Here is an 18,318-nt window from a genome sequence, read left to right as displayed (position 1 = left end):
CGTGAGCCACCACATCTGGCCTAACTGCTTCTTTCTGGATTAAATTTTGTAACGTTTGAACAGGAATTGAAGCTAGCTTTTTTTTTTTTTTTTCCGAATTTGATTTCTGAAATTAAAGACACTCATCTTTTTAAAAAGCTTCCATCTACCATTTAAGGATACAGTAATGTAAAATTACCCCATTTTCATCTTTTAGATTAAACTTTAGAAACAAGACTTGTTCATGTAAGAAAAAAATGCTTTCATTAAAATTGGAGGGGAAAGTCTAAAATTTTAAAGAACCATAGGACGTACTGATATTTGCTAAAGCTTATAATTCTAACACCCTAATGCTAGATAATGCTTTCTGTGTATTTCACACGACTTGACACAGTAAGTTCATTTATATCAGTTTTGATGCAGTTATTCCAAAAACCTGACAAAAGTTAAACAGGTCAAAAGCAGCTAGCACATAAATTACCATTTATACTTCTGTTTGCATAAACAATTCTCCTAATCCTATTTCTACTACTGACTAAATCAGTACCTCTGGGGGAAATGGCTTGATATTCCTGTGTCATCATTGTCTTCATATATAAACGTACATATTTATTTATTCAGGAAAGGACCACAAATGTACATTTGAAATGTCATTTGAAACTATTCTGGGAAAAAGAATATTCTTTACAACTTGTCCACTATCGTAATCATTTAAGGTTGAGATTTCTGAGGGTTCATAAATTGTCCCTCTTCTCACTATAGTTCTCTCTCCTGGCAATTTTGGCCACATCTATGCAAATGCTAATGACATGATGTGGATGTGATCCAGGCCTACCAAATAAAGCTCTCCCCAAGCCAGAGCTCTGGATCTATGTAGTCATCTGTCTCCCAGGTATCTCTGCCTGGCTGTCTCACAGACACTCTTAACTCAACATATCCAAAATGGAACTTGCCACCTCTTCCTCACTCCCTTCCTATAGTCCCCATCTCAACCACTGGCCCCACCATCAGTCTGGTTATCCAGGGTGGATTCTTCCCTCTCTATCATCCCATCCTCCCTCATAACTACATTCAGTCAACCACCAAATTCTGATTTTACCATCTGAATCTTTCTCAAAAGCATCATCTGGAATCCCTGTCCACTGCCCCATTTCAAGCCCCCATCATCAAGGACTGAGGTGACTAACAAAAATCCCCAGAAATGGTCTTCCTCTCTCCTCCACTCCCGTCCCCTCTACCTACTCTGCACACACTGCAGCCCAGCAATCTTTTTGAAATGGAAATTTAATCATGCCACATTACTGCTTGAAACCATTAAATGGATCCCTTCACCTTCAGATAAAAAGCAGACGTTCTGAGTGGGGAATGTTAGGCTCTGCAACCTTTGGCCCAGCCTCCTCTGCCCCCAGTACTATCTCCTGTTGGTACCCCCACATGCACGCTGTACTCCCGGACACCAAACTGCATGTGGGTTCAGCCTGCATCTGTGCGGCCTCTTTGCATGCCCACAGACTGTTCCTTCAGTATGGCATGTCAATTTCTGCCTGACAAATGCTCCTACTCATCTTTAAGAATCTGACTCCTCTAGGAAGCCCTCCTTTGTGTTCCTGTGACATCCTGTGCACCACTCACTGTATCATATGCATCTGTTTGTTTGCATTACCCAGGAAAACAGCACTCCTTGGGAACAGGAAGTGGGTATCAGCTCTAGATCCCTGAGCACAGCCATAATGTAGCATTCTGTAATTCCTTAAGCAACAGTAGAAAGGAAAAGAAAAAGAAGAGGAACAAGGGGAGGCTGGTTCTACCATACAGTGCAACATCTTATAAAGCTTCAATAGTTAAAAGAGCACACCTGGTGCATGAATAGAATAATTAACGCAAGACGAGAACCTCTTAGAAATAAAATCACACACACAGAGGAATTTAGTATGAGATAAGGACAGTACTTCAAATCAGCAAACTAGTCAACAAATGATATTGCAACAGGAGGGGAAGAAAAAGTTGGATTCATATCTTATACTTTAACTCCAAATAAATTCCAAATAGATGAAATACTTAAATCTTAAGGAAGAAACCAAATTACTAGAGGAATATGAGATAATTTATTTTATTTATTTTGTTATTTTTTTTGGAGATGGAGTCTCACTCACTCTGTCGCCCCAGCTGGAGTGCAGTGGAGCAATCTCAGCTCACTACAAACTCTGCCTCCCAGGTTCGAGTGATTCTCGTGCCTCAGCCTCGCAAGTAGCTGGAATTACAGGCATGCACCACCACACCCAGCTAATTTTTGTATTTTTAGTAGAGACAGGGTTTCGCCATGTTGGCCAGGTTGGTCTTGAATCCCTGACCTCAGGTGATCTGCCTGCCTCAACTTCCCAAAGTGCTGGGATTGCAAGGCATGACTCACCATACCTGGCTGAGATAATTCCTTATAAGTCTGAGTAGGGAAGATCTTCCTCATTGGGATATAAAGCCGAGAAGCTATAAAAGAAAAGTGTGCAGAAGAATTAACATGGCAGGCCTGAGGCTGCTCTCCTTAGAAAGGCCTGCTTACATGGCTGGCCCTTGCCAGACACTTGGTAATCTGGATTTCAGCAGAGTTCTCACCATTCCCCACTGGTAAGATTGGTTCACTGTGCCTAAACTGTTTGTATAAACAATGTGGTTTACACTGAACTCCTGCTTTTCTTCTGGAAGCCTGGAATTTTCCTTTGTGCTAGGCAGTGGGTGCTTACATGGTCAGCCCTAATAAACACTGTGGACACAAAGTCTCTAATGAGCTTCCCAGGTGGGCAGCATCTCATATGTGCTGCACAACTCATTGCTGGAGGAATTAAGTGCATCCTGTTTGATTCCACTGGACAAGAACTCTGGAAGCCTGTGCCTGGTTTCCTCCGAATTTCAACCCATGTGCCTTTTCTCTTTGCTGGTTTTGTTTTGCATCCTTGTGCTGTAATAAGCCATACCTGTGAGTACAATCATATGCTGAGTCCAGTGAGTCCTCTTATTGAGTCACCACACGTGGGGGTGGTTTTAGAGCCCCTCAACACACAGACTCTCAAATGCTACCAAATGAATAGAAAACAATTCTCCATAGCAAAATCCATCATAAAGTCAAAAAACATACAGGAAAAATATTAGTCACTCATATCAAACATCACTACAGCTATTACATAAAAAGTACCTACAACTAACAAGAAAAAGACCAAACATCCAAACAAAAAATAGGTAAAAGATACAGAGAATGGAGAAATGCAAATACAGATAGCTCAAGCCTAAAGATATTCAATTTTACTCAAACAAGATAAATACAAAATAAAACTTAAAGCTACATTTTCACCTATTAGATTGAAAAAGATTAAAAGAGGCCGGGCGCGGTGGCTCAAGCCTGTAATCCCAGCACTTTGGGAGGCCGAGACGGGCGGATCACGAGGTCAGGAGATCGAGACCAGCCTGGCTAACACGGTGAAACCCCGTCTCTACTAAAAAATACAAAAAAAAAAAAAAAAAAAAAAAAAAAAAACTAGCCGGGCGAGGTGGCGGGCGCCTGTAGTCCCAGCTACTCGGGAGGCTGAGGCAGGAGAATGGCGGGAACCCAGGAGGCGGAGCTTGCAGTGAGCCGAGATCGCACCACTGCACTCCAGTCCGGGCGACAGAGCGAGACTCTGCCTCAAAAAAAAAAAAAGAAAAAGAAAAAAGAAAAAGATTAAAAGATCAGAAAACATACTGGGTTGTTATGGTAAGCAGAATAAAGACCTCCCAGTCGGGGCTGGGGCTCACGCCTGTAATCCCAGCATGTTGGGAGGCCAAGGAGGGCAGATCACTTGAGGTCAGGGGTTCAAGACCAGCCTGGCCAACATGGCAAAACCCCACCTCTACTAAGAATACAAAAATTAGCCAGGTGTGGTGGCCCATGCCTGTAATCTCAGCTACTCGGGAGGCTGAGGCACGAAAATCGCTTGAACCTGGGAGGTGGAGGTTGCAGTGAGCTGAGATTGCGCCACTGCACTCCAGCCTGGGCAACAGAGCAAGACTCTGTTTAAAAAAATAATAAGAAGAAGAAGAATGTCTTCCCAAAGATGTCTATGTCCTAATAATCCCTCAAACCTGTGTTACGTTACCATACATGGCAATGAGGATTTAAGGTAGCACACGGAATGAAGATCGTAGGGTAGAGAAGCACATTCACTGGGCAACGTCTATCGGTGGATGGAAATAGGTACATAACAGTGTATATAGCTCTCTATCATTAGTGTTAAGGGGGAAGGAATGTGAATCAGTTAAGTGTATAGGCCTAAACTATCACTGGGTGGAGAGGCAATAAACTGAAACCTTGGTTGTCTATGAGGAGGGAAATGAGGTGGCTGAAGTGTGCTGGGAGGGAGATATTTTTTCTGTATACCCTTTTACAGTTCCTGAATTGTCAATCATGAACATATATTATCTATTTACAACTTAAATTAAAAAGTAAATACTTATTGAATAAATGCTCTTTCTAAAAAGCAGAATATTCTCATTGATGTCTTGGTTGCTACTGATTCCGATTAATTCGCTCTATTTACATTAGTATATCCACTCGATAAACATTTACTGAGGCTCTACTATGAACAAGGTATGAAGTGGAGAAAAAGGCAAGGAAGACACAGCCTCTGTCCTTAAGGAGTTGGAAGTTATCCAAAGGAGAGAGATGAGGAGGGCACACAGAGACGAAAGCAGCAAGTGCCACAGGTGGGAGAGAGAAAGTACTATGAGGCCCAGAGAATGCCCACATTACTTCTTGACAGATGGGGCTTGGAGGGACGTTGTTGGTATCTGAACTACCCTGCAAGGATAAGACAACTCCGGACACGACAACAATAAAAAGGCACAAACCGCAGCCAAACTCAGAGAATACATGGCCACTGGTGAACACCTCAGTCTACACTCACTCCACTAAGTGAAGACGGTAACAAAAAATGGAGAGAGGTGGGCCACACTGTGAAAGAGACAGAGGTCTGCCTGCACACCGACAGACAGGGAGGAACCAGCTGAAGTTTGGGGGCAAGGGTAGGAGACAGAATAGAACTAGAAAGACCTCCAAACAATGTTCCAACAGTTTAGAAGAGAGGAGATGAAGATATAAACTAAGTCAGGCTGGGGAGGCAGAATCCCCTGGATTTAGTACATGCTACGAAACAGGGGCCAGGTATGGTGGCTCATGCCCTGTAGTCCCAGCACTTTAGGGGGCAGAGGCAGTAGGACTTCTTGAAGCCAAGAGTTTGAGACCAGCCTGGGCAACACAGTGAGACACCATCTAAAAGAAAAGAAAAATAAATCAGCCAGGTGTAGAGTCATGGACCTGTGGTCCCAGCTACTGAGGAAGCTGAGGTGGGAGGACTGCTTGAGTCCAAGAGGTCAAGGCTGCGGTGAGCTGTGATCGCACCACTGCACTCCATCCTGGGTGACAGAGCAAGACCCTGTCTAAAAAAAAAAAAAAAAAGAAAAAAAAGAAAAGAAAACAAGAAAAGGAAGAAATGAAAACCTCTGATGGCCTTGATTTCGAATGTTCAAATGTGAATGAACAAGAGGATGATGATATCATTAAGAATAACTGGGAACGGGCCGGGTGCGGTGGCTCAAGCCTGTAATCCCAGCACTTTGGGAGGCCGAGACGGGCAGATCACAAGGTCAGGAGATCGAGACCAGCCTGGCTAATACGGTGAAACCCCGTCTCTACTAAAAAATACAAAAAACTAGCCGGGTGAGGTGGCGGGCGCCTGTAGTCCCAGCTACTCGGGAGGCTGAGGCAGGAGAATGGCGTAGACCCGGGAGGCGGAGCTTGCAGTGAGCTGAGATGCGGCCACTGCACTCCAGCCTGGGCGACAGAGCGAGACTCCGTCTCAAAAAAAAAAAAAAGAATAACTGGGAACACAGACGAGTGGGTTTCTGGGGCATATGAGAGTCATTTTAAACTGACCTTCGGTGTTGCTTGAAGTTCTGTAACAGCTACAGGGAAACATAAAGCTATAGATTTGGAAGCCATGCTTCTTAGAAAGGCAATGTTCGTGGACATGAGTTTGCCCAGGGCATAATTCAGAGCAAGGACAGACTTTTGTAGAAAACCCATGTCTAGATGGTAGAAGGATGCAGAGGAGCCAGAAAAGAAGTGAGAGGCAGAGAATTTAGATCTCAGAAGCTACGGGGAAAGTTAGGTTTCAAAAAAAAGAGGGAGAGATATCTGCAAATGTGATGGTCTATATGCCATAATGGGACTTCTGATGAAAACACCTAAAAATGCTGGATATAACTGAGACTTTTTTTACTCAGAAGCCAAAACTAACTGCAAACAGGAATGCAGACAGCAAGAGGAACACACCGGCTTTCACTTTTAGGCCACTTCCAGAACTGGTTTTCCTGGCCTCTTGGGGCACAGGAGATAGGGCCTGAAGACCTGGCCCACCCAAAATGAGGAGTCAAATTAGAAACCTCCCAAGTGCTATACTCAGGGGAAGGATGAATGGGAAAGGACCACCTGGGGACTTCAAGCGAACCTTCCTGTCTAGATTATTGGTGCTGAGCAAGGGAGGAAACAAATCCCTACCACCATCCTCCACTAGAAATTTGTCATCACAAGTCAGCCCTTAAGTAGTATGTGGACCAAACTCACAAAACTTAGATGGTTCCCAAAACATCCAACCTGAGAATTTAATTCATAAGCGTCCCAAACCAGTTGTGCTTCAAGATGCCTGGCAAAAAGAAACACAAATCCTCTCTTGGTAAAACTGCCTTCAGTCATAGCCTCAGAGTATTCTCACAGATAAAGTTCCAAGGAATAGGAATTTGCAGGCAATAATCACAAGACACACCCACATCAGACACGAAGTGCCATGAGCCAGCAAACACACGCACCTGTGGTAGAAAAAGGCCACACAGACTCCAGGTATTGTAATCATCAGATGCATATTATAAATTACATTTAATGTGCTTTCAGAAGTCAAAAAGAGGATAAGAAATCTGAGCACAGAAGAAGAGATTATAAATAATGGCCAAACAAATCTGAAAAACAATCAAATAGAACTTTTATAATTAAAAAAACATAACAATGGAAATTTTAGCAAACAAAAACTCAGATCAGGCACAGCTGAAATAGAAGATAAAACTGAAGAAATTACCCAGCTTACATCTCAGGAGAGACAAAGGAAAGTTCCATCCATCAGTATTCTTTAGATTTTATACATATTTTATAAATATCCTCTTGTATCTACTCAATATTTTAAAAGCACCACTTTGAAAGGAAGGGGTGGGATAGTTGAGAGTCAAACGATAGTGCAGTGGAAAAGCATATGGTCTAACAGACTACCAAGTTTTCTAACTTGTAGGGCCTTGGGTCATTTTCAGAAGAATCATTCCATTCCAGTGAGCGGGCTAGAAGTCTGGTTGCAATGAGTTATGGAGTGAGTGGATGCGGGCAGGGAATTCTATGCTTCTGACCATAGACAGCAATGCTACAGGAGACCAGGTGAAATGTCAGTTCCAGAGGACGGGCAATACGGAGAAGAACCAAGCACATTTCAAGGCTGAGAGGGAGAAGGTGGTGGAGACAGAGAGATCAATGAGAATAGAGGACCAAGTCTTAGAGGAGGCAGGAAGGAAGGAGACTTAAAAGCATAACTAGTATGTCAATTTGCCAAGTTAACTGTTGATTCAAGAAAAAAAGTCCTGCCCAAAAAGGAAACAGAAAACCAAGAAATAACTTTTAGTCATCAGGCCACATCTAGGCTAAAAGCATGTGTATATGCACTTCATTTCAGTGTCCCTGTGAAAATGAGCTCTTTCTCTTTATGTAGTAATTCCATAATCAGCCCAGAAAGTAAGGGTCCACTAAATTTAAGCTTCGTTTAAAATTTCAAAGCAATTTATAAAAATTTCCACATTTCTGAGGCACAAAATAAAACATCCTATGTTGGCTGGGCACGGTGGCTCACGCCTATAATCCCAGCACTTTGGGAGGCTGAGGTGGGTGGATCACGAGGTCAAGAGATCGAGACCATCTTAAAACGGTGAAACCCCGTCTCTACTAAAAATACAAAAATTAGCCGGGCCTGGTGGTATGCACCTGTAGTTCCAGCTACTCGGGAGACTGAGGCAGGAGAAGTGCTTGAACTGGGGAGGTGGAGGTTGCAGTGAGCCGAGATCGTGCCTAATGCCACTGCACTCCAGCCTGGTGACAGAGCAAGACTCCGTCTAAAACAAACAAACAAACAAACAAACAAACAAAGAAAAAACCATCCTATGTCCTATGTTAATTCTCCATTCACAGGATCGTTTATAGGATCATTTATACCTGTCGTTCAAATGATCATAAAAGATATATACCTCCATAATGCACTCTACTAACTTTTATGACAATTTTTTTACAAGTAAGCACAACTGGAGTAGAGCAGGAGAGGACACAGGGTAGATATGGTAGTGTTTAAGCCATATGGCAGGGCTTGATGTGGTTCACCAAAGCTAGGCAAAAATAAATAAGCAGCAAAGACTATGAAAACCAAAGGCAGCTGTAATAAACACCTGCAAATGCTGATGAGCCCTGCTCACAAAGGTGCTGCTGCTGTTTGGAAGAGCTTGCTTCCATCCTTTGCATGCAGTCTATCTAATGCACTACGCCAGCAGTCCTCAGAAGGCTGCTGGTCTCCACAGCAAAGGTCGTGCAACCCAGCTGCTTCTCTCCTGAAATTAGAGCTAGCAAGAGCAAGTTCCCTCACCTGTGTATTTTCTGACTGACATAAGAAGGTCAAATATCTCCCACCACACATACGAAAACAAAAATTTCGCAACTATATGACTGCTAATCAGTTCATAGAATAACAGAAGTATTGTGATGCTAAAGAGCTTAATGCAGAATGTCAAAGAAGAGTGGCAAGTGCAAAAACATAAACTTGAATGAGCCATGTTTCCCTAAAAGTAGTAAGCCTGAGCAGGGTCAAAAGATGGAAAGAAAGACATGGAAAACCATTTCTGAATAATTCTTTTCATACGTATCACTGCCCCCCATATCTCACCCTTCTAGGTCAGCTGCTTTCTGGATTTAATGCTCTGACTTTCAAAGAGTCCTTTCTCAGGGTACAACCAATGGTTTGTTAATAAGAATACTAATCTATATACAGCATCTTTCTTTTAAAGAGCTTAAAGTGCCCCACATGTTATCATGTTCACTTTATTAATAGTCTTGGGCAAAAGTGTGCTGGGTAATCATCCTTATTCTCTACACCTGCTGGGAAAACAGCACACTAAGAACAGAACTGACATTTATTGGGTACTTATTGCATGCCAGGCAGCGTCGTAAGTACTTTACATTTAATCCTCACAAAACCCCAACGGGGTAGAGACTGTTATTATCTCCATTACAGATGAGAACACAGAAGTGCATAAACATTATGTGACTTCCAAGGTCACCAAGCAGGTAAGTGACTGAGCTGGATTCAGACACAGACCACTGGACTCCAATGGCACATGCTTGTTACCACACACCAGAAGGGCTCTGTAAACATGGGCCTTCACAGGGTCTCCCCAACGGTGGCTGCTATGAGCCTGGCACCTGGGTCTCAGGCTTCATTTCTTCTAGCCCTAGACTTCCTTTATGTGAGTCTATATCCCATGAGTTTATTCATAAACTCTAAACCTTCACTTAAAATTCAAGAAAATCCATGTGCGCCTATTGCTGTAAAGGTAGATTTAAGTGACTATATTAACACCTACAACAACTTAAAGTGCATGTTATTCTACATATTCTACCATTACCTAAAGTGGTGTTTTTCAAACTTTTTGGACCACGATTAACGGTAAGCAGTGCACTTCAACACCATGACCCAGTACACACATACACTGGAGAGAAATGTTTCACGAAGACACACTCATCCATATTATGTGTTATGTTCTTAATATATTCTATTCTATTTAAAAATGCTGGCTGCAACCTAATGAATTGATTTTATGACTCACTGATAGGTTAGGATTGACAGTTTAAAAAACTCTCATTTAATATGTGTATTATCTCTGATTATCCCACCTGAGTAAAAAATGAGCAAACGAAGAAAATCAATAAAAGAACAACTTTGCCAATGAACATATCACCCCAACAATCAAACTCTTTATCTTTCTGTAGCCCTATCAGGCTCTGTTCAGTTATACATGATTTTAATTTCTGCCTTAAAAAAATCACCATACTATCAAAAACACTGACACTTCTTATTAAAATATATCATTTACCTATAACTAGTATTGAGCTGCATGCAATTTATGAGAATTCAGTACAATTTCTAGTGTTTGAAAAGCAAAGCAAATAGATTTTAAAAAAGAAAATAAATGAATAAATTTCTATTTTTGGCCAAAATAGAAATGTTACTAAAAAAAAAAGTGTGCATCTTACCAGATTGACATAACACAGAAACAATGAAGTTAATGGTTTGGGGTGAACTCTGTGTTGCCGAACAGCTCAAGTTCAATTCAAAGTGTAAGCCATGACTTGAAAACATGGAGTGGTGAAAATACTAATGGGACAGGAGGCCAGAGAGAGCCAAAGGGGTGGTCTGAAATGAAAAAGCCCACTCATGGTGTATTCATGACCTGGCCAGAGTCAGGACCCAGCTTGCTTGGCCTCCAGACACCATTTCACAGATGCAACAGCAAGTTCACTTCTGACTTCAAATGCCAATAAAAATCACCAAGATAATCTGCAGCTGGCTGAACAGTTCCAGTAATATTAACAAAGTAATCTTTTTCGAGCAGGGGCCCTTTGTATTGCTCAAGGCAAAGGGGCTTATGTTACCTCTAGGAAAGCCCTTTTTGGCACACTCCCACATTCCCCACCGTGACAGTTAGGAAGTTTTTCTTCCCCTCCTGTCTCAGAAAAATAACGGTCCCTCCTCCTTTCCCAAACTGCCCCACAAACTGGGCTGGGTCCCATCCCCCTCTGCCTTCTTCAGGATCCTGCTCAAGAAAAGATCCCTTCTCTCTCGTGCCTTGAGAAGAGACAAGATTTCTTTCCACAAATATATTCATTTTCCTTTTTCAAATTCTACGGTAAAAACATTCTTCCCTCAACATGCCTGCTACTCTTTTTTAAACCAAGTATGCTTCCTTTAAACACCTGCAAACTGGTGTTTGTTCCCTTCACCCTGAGATCATTTTCTGAGATTCATAAAAGTTAAAATATATATATATATATATATATATATATATATATATATGCATGCGCCAGGCACTGGACCGGGCACTAGAGTTGCAAAGATAATAAAAGGAGGTCCCGACTTTAAGCAGGTCACAGTTAGGAGGTCAGCTCCCCAGGGAGCTTGTGATCCATCTCCCTGGCTTTCCCAGCACTGACACCCATGACATCCTGTTAATCCTTTCCAGGCTCTTCCCTTGCCTCTGCAACCATCTTCGCTCCCTAAAAGATGGCCTCTCCCAAGATTGTGGTTCGGGACTTCTCTATTACATACCAGGATTACTTTACTAGGGCCCCACAAAGGGGCTTCAGAGGGGCCCGACGTCCTCTAAAATTTTAGGTAAGGTTTTGTATATGACTGCATATTTGAGGGGAAGAGAAGCTATAATTTACTTCGTATTCTCAAAGGAGCCCATAACTTCAAATGACTTAAGAACCTATTCCAAATCTACATCTCCAGACTCTTTTCTGAGGGGCAGGCCTTCAGTGGCTTGCTGTCAATTCTGTCAAAATACATGAAATGCTATGTGTCCAAAACAGAATTCATTGTTCCTCCCCCTTCCCCTTTCTTCCACCTGTTTCTGCAAATAAAATCTTTTTCTGACTTTCCTACTCTGTGGACAGTGCCCTACCCTCATCACTCAAGTTCCAGACCTCAGAAGTCCTTCACTGGAAATTGAATCCATCCTTCAAGGCCCTACACTAACAACTATCAATTCCATGCAGGCTTTTCCAATTTTGGTTAGATGTGGTCTCTTCTTCCTGTGAGTCCCCAGTGGATTTCCTTTGCGTTTCTCTTGCACAACTGAATGTATACTATCTTATATTGGGGCTAACCATATTTGTCACATCACTACTGTTTGGCTGTCACATCCCTCAGTGGGACCAGGTACCACTCATCCTACACACTACTTATCCTTGAATGCCCCCACTGCATCCTGACACTATCCAACACAAGACATGAAATGAACTTGACTGATGAAACAGTTGCACATGTGGACTTGAGTATCAGGGACTGCTATTCCAAAAGTAGGTTCAAGGGCTGATCTGTTTCAATCTGTATCTTGTATTATATTGGTGACTGGCAAATGTTTTTAAGGATGACTTTCAGTGATCAAAACCTAAGATAATGTCATTTTCCAAAACTTCAGATGAGCAATTCAGTTGACCTTTTTTTTTTTTTTTTTTTTTTTGGCAGTTTGTTACTTTATTGACTTCCTAAAACAAGAAGCAGGGATTCTCAGCACAGGTATGAAAAATATGGCCAAGTACCACAGACTTGAGAAATCAAGCCCTCTGTGGATGACTCCAATAATAGCAACAGAGATTTCTAGGTTTTGGTGTTAGATTTGCAATATTCAGAAACATCCATCTCATTTGTTTCCATATAGTGATTTTTCCTTCCTTTCTACTAAACCTGAGTTCAAGAAAAAAGCCATCATTACAAAACTCCCATGCAGATGCCACTGTGCTGACAGTAGAGAGAGAAATAAAGGCTGATCCCTGCCTTGATAAGCTCATAATTTATCAGGCAGTGGTAGGGGGAGGTACGAGGCAGTTATGACAAAATTATTTCATAAGGCACACTGAGATAAGTGCTCTGATAGAGGAACTTGCAAAGACTAACAATTGAGAGGTAAGATGAACTCTCACTGGGGGCACACACATATGGCCTGGAAAAGGACAGAGGACAGATTAAGATGTTGAAGTCTGAGTGTGTGGAAGATGGGTATGCAAGAGACGAGGGGATTGCAGGTAAAGGGGATAGCAAAATCTGAACCAAGAAGGTACTGTGTGTGCTAGGAGAGCATAGGGCAGCCTTGTGCAGCTGCAGTGTAGGGCACAAGCTATGAAAAGTAACTGGGGGTTTTTTGGGGGGTAGAAGGTGAAACAGTAACATGATCATATTTAAAAACAAAACAACAACTGACAGCATTGTGTAGGATTAGCTGGAAGCGGAAGAAACTAAAAGAAGGGAAGCCAGTTTGGAAGTATGGATTAAGGTAGGAAGCATAAGTGGAAATGATAGGAAATAGCTGGGTATTGCTACTAAGTAGAACTTACAGGATTCAGAATTGATGTGCCTATGGGAGGAATAGCAGGGGAGGAATTGAAAAGCTGACTTCAAGTTATCAAACCTAAACAACTGGGGATCCTCAAACTTGTGGGACATATAGGATGAAAGGTGGGTTTCATGAACTGCAAAGAGGTTAGGGCAACAACGAGTTTGTGATTCTATCTTTTTTTTTTTTTTTTTTTGAGATGGAGCTTTGCTTTTGTCACCCAGGCTGGAGTACAATGGCACGATCTCAGCTCAATGCAACCTCTGCCTCCCGGGTTCAAGCAATTGTCCTGCCTCAGACTCCTGAGTAGCTGGGATTACAGGTGCCCAGCACCACACCCAGCTAATTTTTAAAAAATATTTTTAGTAGAACAGGGTTTCACCATGTTGGCCAGGATGGTCTCGAACTCCTTACCTCAAGTGATCCACCCACCTTGGCCTCCCAAAGTGCTGGGATTACAGGCGTGAGCCACCGTGCCAGCTGAGCTTGTGATTCTCAGACTCTCAGAGGAAGGAATTTGAGGGTTAGACTCATTGGACTCACTCAAGGACCGTATCAGGGTTAGATCTGAAGTCATCTACATAGCAGTGATGACTTTAAACAAAACCATCAAGGCAAAGTTAAGGCAAGAAGAGAAGAGGGATGAGAGTGAAGAGATATTTACATTTAAGGAAAAGACAGAGGTAATGGAGACTGGAAAGGAACAATCAAGATGGTGCAGGAATACAGAAACCAAGACTTTCAAGAAGACAGTGGTCAAAATGGTTGAATACCGGGGAAGAGATCAAACAGAATGAGATGGAAATGAGCCACTAGATTTGGTCAGTAATGAGCTCCATACTGGAATGGGTTGGAGGAATGAATGCACTGGAGACGAGGATAGGCTAGAATATTCTTTCCAGAAGTTTGGCAATGAAGTGAAAGATGGGACAGTAGTATAAGGGGAAAGCCGGTCCAGCACTTGACTTTTTTAGGGGAGTATATCCTAGAAGAAACAGAAGATACCAGAGAAAGGGGATGTCGGATGAAGCAAGATCTTGCAGGAGACAGACTGGGTCTTCAGCTCCTTCAAACCTGCCATTCTGTCAATTTCTGATAATTTAGGGCCAGATATGCATAAATCAAGACAGAACACATTTCCTAATTGAACTTTCATCAATTAGACTCAAATTCTCACTTTCATAATAATTAAGAAGATGTGTTCCCATCAGACTCTCTTTTTATGCTAATAGAATTAAAAACTCTAATATAGACATATTTTTAAAAATCACATATTTAATCAGAAACTTAGAAAAGGCTGAAAATAGATTCAATTATGAGATGAGCACATTTGTTCCCAAGCATGACAGTTTCATCTGTGTTCAACACATGCCTCTTCTACTTCAGGGTCCCCTCCATCACCTTGGGTTTAGTCTGCAGTATGATCATCCTATACTTAAGATAAAGGCATTTATACAGTATATGTTGTAAATAATTATTTCCTCACTTTCCCCTTAGCAGGTATTTGCATCTAAGTTCAAGTCAAACTGACGAGGAAGATAGGGGTTAGAAGATTCGAGCAAGGCACGGCAGTAAAAAAGGAGGTAAGGCTGAGGCAGGATATAAAGAAATATCATTCTAAGAGCAAAACTCATAGAAAGGCTTATTTCAGTCATGCAGTAAGAGTAAGGTTACTCCAGTAGTTTGGTGAAGAGGAAGGAAAAGTTTTAGGTACATATACTGAATCACCTTTGGACTAAGTCATAGATTACAACTAATTAAATGTATAATAAATTGGTCCTGCCAATTACATACTAAATGCGATCAAATGACATTTGAAAGGTTATTCTTTTCAAAAGTAAACCTGCCCCTATTCAGCTATTGGTGCAGTACCTACACCACACATCTATATTTGCTCAAATGGCATTTAGACTCAGAGAGTTTGTTCCCATTTACAACTGGAGCCACAAAAGCCTGACACTCATTGCTTATTAGCTCCAAAGGTGAAAGCAATGAACTCTGGGATATGACCTCACAGTGTCGCACTCAGCCACCCGAGTCCGCCTCACCATCGCCTACGTTTTCAGGCGGGATGGCCAAGACTGAGGGCACACTCGGGGTTGGAAGAGCACAAGGTGCCCTTGGTGAAGCTCCCAGGCTCATGCAGGGCTCTTGCCAGCCTCCAGGGCTTTGTGTTTCAGTCACCTGGGCCGATCCTTCCCACGCAGACTGACAGGGGAGAGGCCTATTCCCTCTGGAAATGATGAAATTATTTAATAAACACCCCCGCAGACACATCACACTGGGAAACACAACACAGACAGTAAAAGAAAGAGGATCCCAGCTCGCGGGCAGTTTTCACAGAGGAGGCACTGAGAACCTTCCCACGCTGAGGAGCGCGCTGGAATTTACCAGACTGTGAGCCAGGGGAAACGCGTATCTCGTGAGGATCTCAAACATATCTCTTCTGCTGTGGCCTTCCTGTTTCAAAGCGAACCTCAGGTTTCTCATGTCCTGGGGGCAAAGGAGAAGTACGACAGTTCAGTCTTCAAAGAAAGTCATGTTAATTAGCAAGAAATCTTCCATTCAATTAAGGGAGAAGATTCACTTACCTAAAAGGGCAATTAATCTAAATTACAAAAATTGCTTTGTTTTATATGGTAATTTGATATATCTGGCTTAAGAACACCTGAAAATATTTCCATCATAGCCATGAATGTCAAGACAAGATAAAGCAACTAGCACTAAGGAGAAGATAGAGCTAAAATTCATTTTATAAAAAGGAAAAAAAAAAAAAATCAAATCTTGCCTTGCACAACATATATTATGATCCATTTACTTTCACTGGGTTCTGAGGTATTTAACATCTATCATGGTCCATCTACTTTCACTGATTTCTGAGGTATTTTTTAATTTTTTAAAATTTATTTTATTTTACTTATTTTTTGAGACGTAGTTTCTTGTGGCCCAGGCTGGAGTGCAGTGGCATGATCTTGGCTCACTGCAACCTCCGCCTCCTGGGTTCAAGGGATTCTCATGCCTCAGCCTCCTGAGTAGCTGGGACTACAGGCACACACCACCACGCCCAACTAATTTTTTGTATTTTTAGTAGAGATTGGGTTTCTCCATGTTGGCCAGGCTGGTCTCAAACTCCTGACCTCAGGTGATCTGCCTGCCTCGGCCTCCCAAAGTGCCAGGATTACAGGTGTCAGCCACCACAACCAGCCCTGATATTTTTTTAATTATAAAACTATTTTATTCAAACAACCCTTCTAAAGAGTACCTGCTATCAAATATAATCTCAACATTGTCAAACATGTCATTAAAATAAAGAAGCTCTCTTCCTAAATGACATTTTAAGCTCTCATGCAAGTAATATATTTTTATTCTACAATTTTACCTTCACAGAGTTCCATATAAGTCACATTAAAGTAGCCCATATTAGTAGTAACTATACTTCTGGGAACTAAAAATAAACATCAAAACCAGATTTTAAAGGTAGCTTCCAATACATATATGTTTAATAAGCAGGAAAACTTTCTTTTAAACCAAATCCAAAACAAATAAGCTCCTTCAAATGTCAATTTGTATTATATATACAGATACAACATTCTATCTTATTTTCAAGACTGGAGTTTTTTTAAGGTTGTCTCTTTAAAAAAAATCACTTACAGTGCTGTGACTGAGTGATAGCTCTGCACTGGAACCCTACGCTCTGCAGTGCACTTTCAACTTTAATTGCAGATAAAGGAGTGCTATGCTGGACCATGGAGCCACTTCAGGAGTGGTACAGACCTAGTTGTTGCCCTCTTGGATATCACAATCTTCATTTTTTTTCTAGGTGCTTTTTCCTTCCTTATCTCAAGAGTACTCTTAACGCTTCCCGAGTCTTCAGTCTGAAGGACCAGCACAGGCTATGGCCTTCACAAGACATCTCCAAACACAAATAGCAGCAAATAAAGTATGAAGAACTACAGTCTGAGGCCACTCATAAAGAACTTGAGATTGAGCACTCTGTATACAGATGACATCTACTAGGCCTTGCCAGCTCCAAGATTCTGTGCTTTTTTAAAAAGCATGTCACAGAATCAAGTCCAACAATCCATTCATATCAGCTCCCAAGAAAATTGGGATACTATTTATTGGTTCGTGATGCAATGAATAGTTAAATAAGGGGAATAATCATTTCAATGGGATGATATGCATTAAAAGGGTTTACGACCAGTCACAAGTGCAATACTAGAGAGTTGAGTACTCTCAGGGCTCAGGCCCTGTGAGGAACTTTCTTCCTAACAGCCGCAAGTCGGATGGTAACTCTGTAACATCATTCTCTTCACTGCTTGGCCAGAAATTAGACCATCTCTACATGAATATTTATTCTGATCTATCAGTGATTCAAACAGCTACTTTTAATGTGCCAAAGCACAAGTGATTCAAGTAACTTCTTTTTGCCATCTGATTAAGATGCAATTAAAGACAGAATATTATTTCTTGCCAACAAAACTGAAGTAGAAAAGGCAAATGACTCACAGGCGGCAGATCACCAAATCTGTAACAGAAATAGGAGCACAGACTAACTGTAAGTTCCACCTGGTCTCCTCAGAGTTTGACTCATCAGGGAAAGATCCACATGGGCTAAGAGTCTCCCAGTCAGACCCTCAGCCATTTTAACAGCCGGGTCATATGGTGATGTTCCAAGCCTCACTATAGTAAGAGTTGAAGAATACATACCCCTGCTGCAACGACTCTGAAGAATTGATTTATTGAGGCGTCATTTCTAAAGAAACAACACACATCACTGCTCACTTCAAAATGCCACACTATGTCTTTAAGGCGAGTACATGGGAGTGAGGTGGGGAAAGAAAGAGAAGGCTTTGTGGTGGTATGGTTTTACTTTACTTTTTTTTGTTGTTTGTTTGAAAGACTCCACACAGGCACCAGGGACTAGTATGGGGCCTGCAGGGTAAGAATTTGCATATTCAGAACTACCTTTCTCCTGCTGCTGGACAACATCCTCTGGGACTTGTATCTACTGTGGGAAAGTTGCTACTGGCAAGCAGAAATCTCTATGTGCATCGCTGGCATAGC

At 41.8% G+C, this 18,318-nt stretch overlaps 1 protein-coding gene across 7 annotated transcripts in view; it reads right to left on the bottom strand.

The window, feature by feature from the left end:
• MTM1 (myotubularin 1) overlaps positions 1-18,318 on the bottom strand; it is a 101,494-nt gene that overhangs the window by 38,624 nt on the left and 44,552 nt on the right. For all 7 annotated transcript variants that reach the window (XM_045383190.3, XM_074028905.1, XM_015443999.3 and 4 more), the window contains one exon: positions 15,643-15,744. In XM_045383190.3, coding sequence (XP_045239125.1) covers positions 15,643-15,744 — 102 coding nt within the window. The remainder of the gene's footprint in view (positions 1-15,642; positions 15,745-18,318) is intronic.

This window comes from Macaca fascicularis, chromosome X (genome assembly GCF_037993035.2).
Source record: "Macaca fascicularis isolate 582-1 chromosome X, T2T-MFA8v1.1".
NCBI lineage: Eukaryota > Metazoa > Chordata > Mammalia > Primates > Cercopithecidae > Macaca > Macaca fascicularis.
Note: the sequence above shows the minus strand (reverse complement) of the source record. Positions and strands in the feature narration are given on the sequence as shown.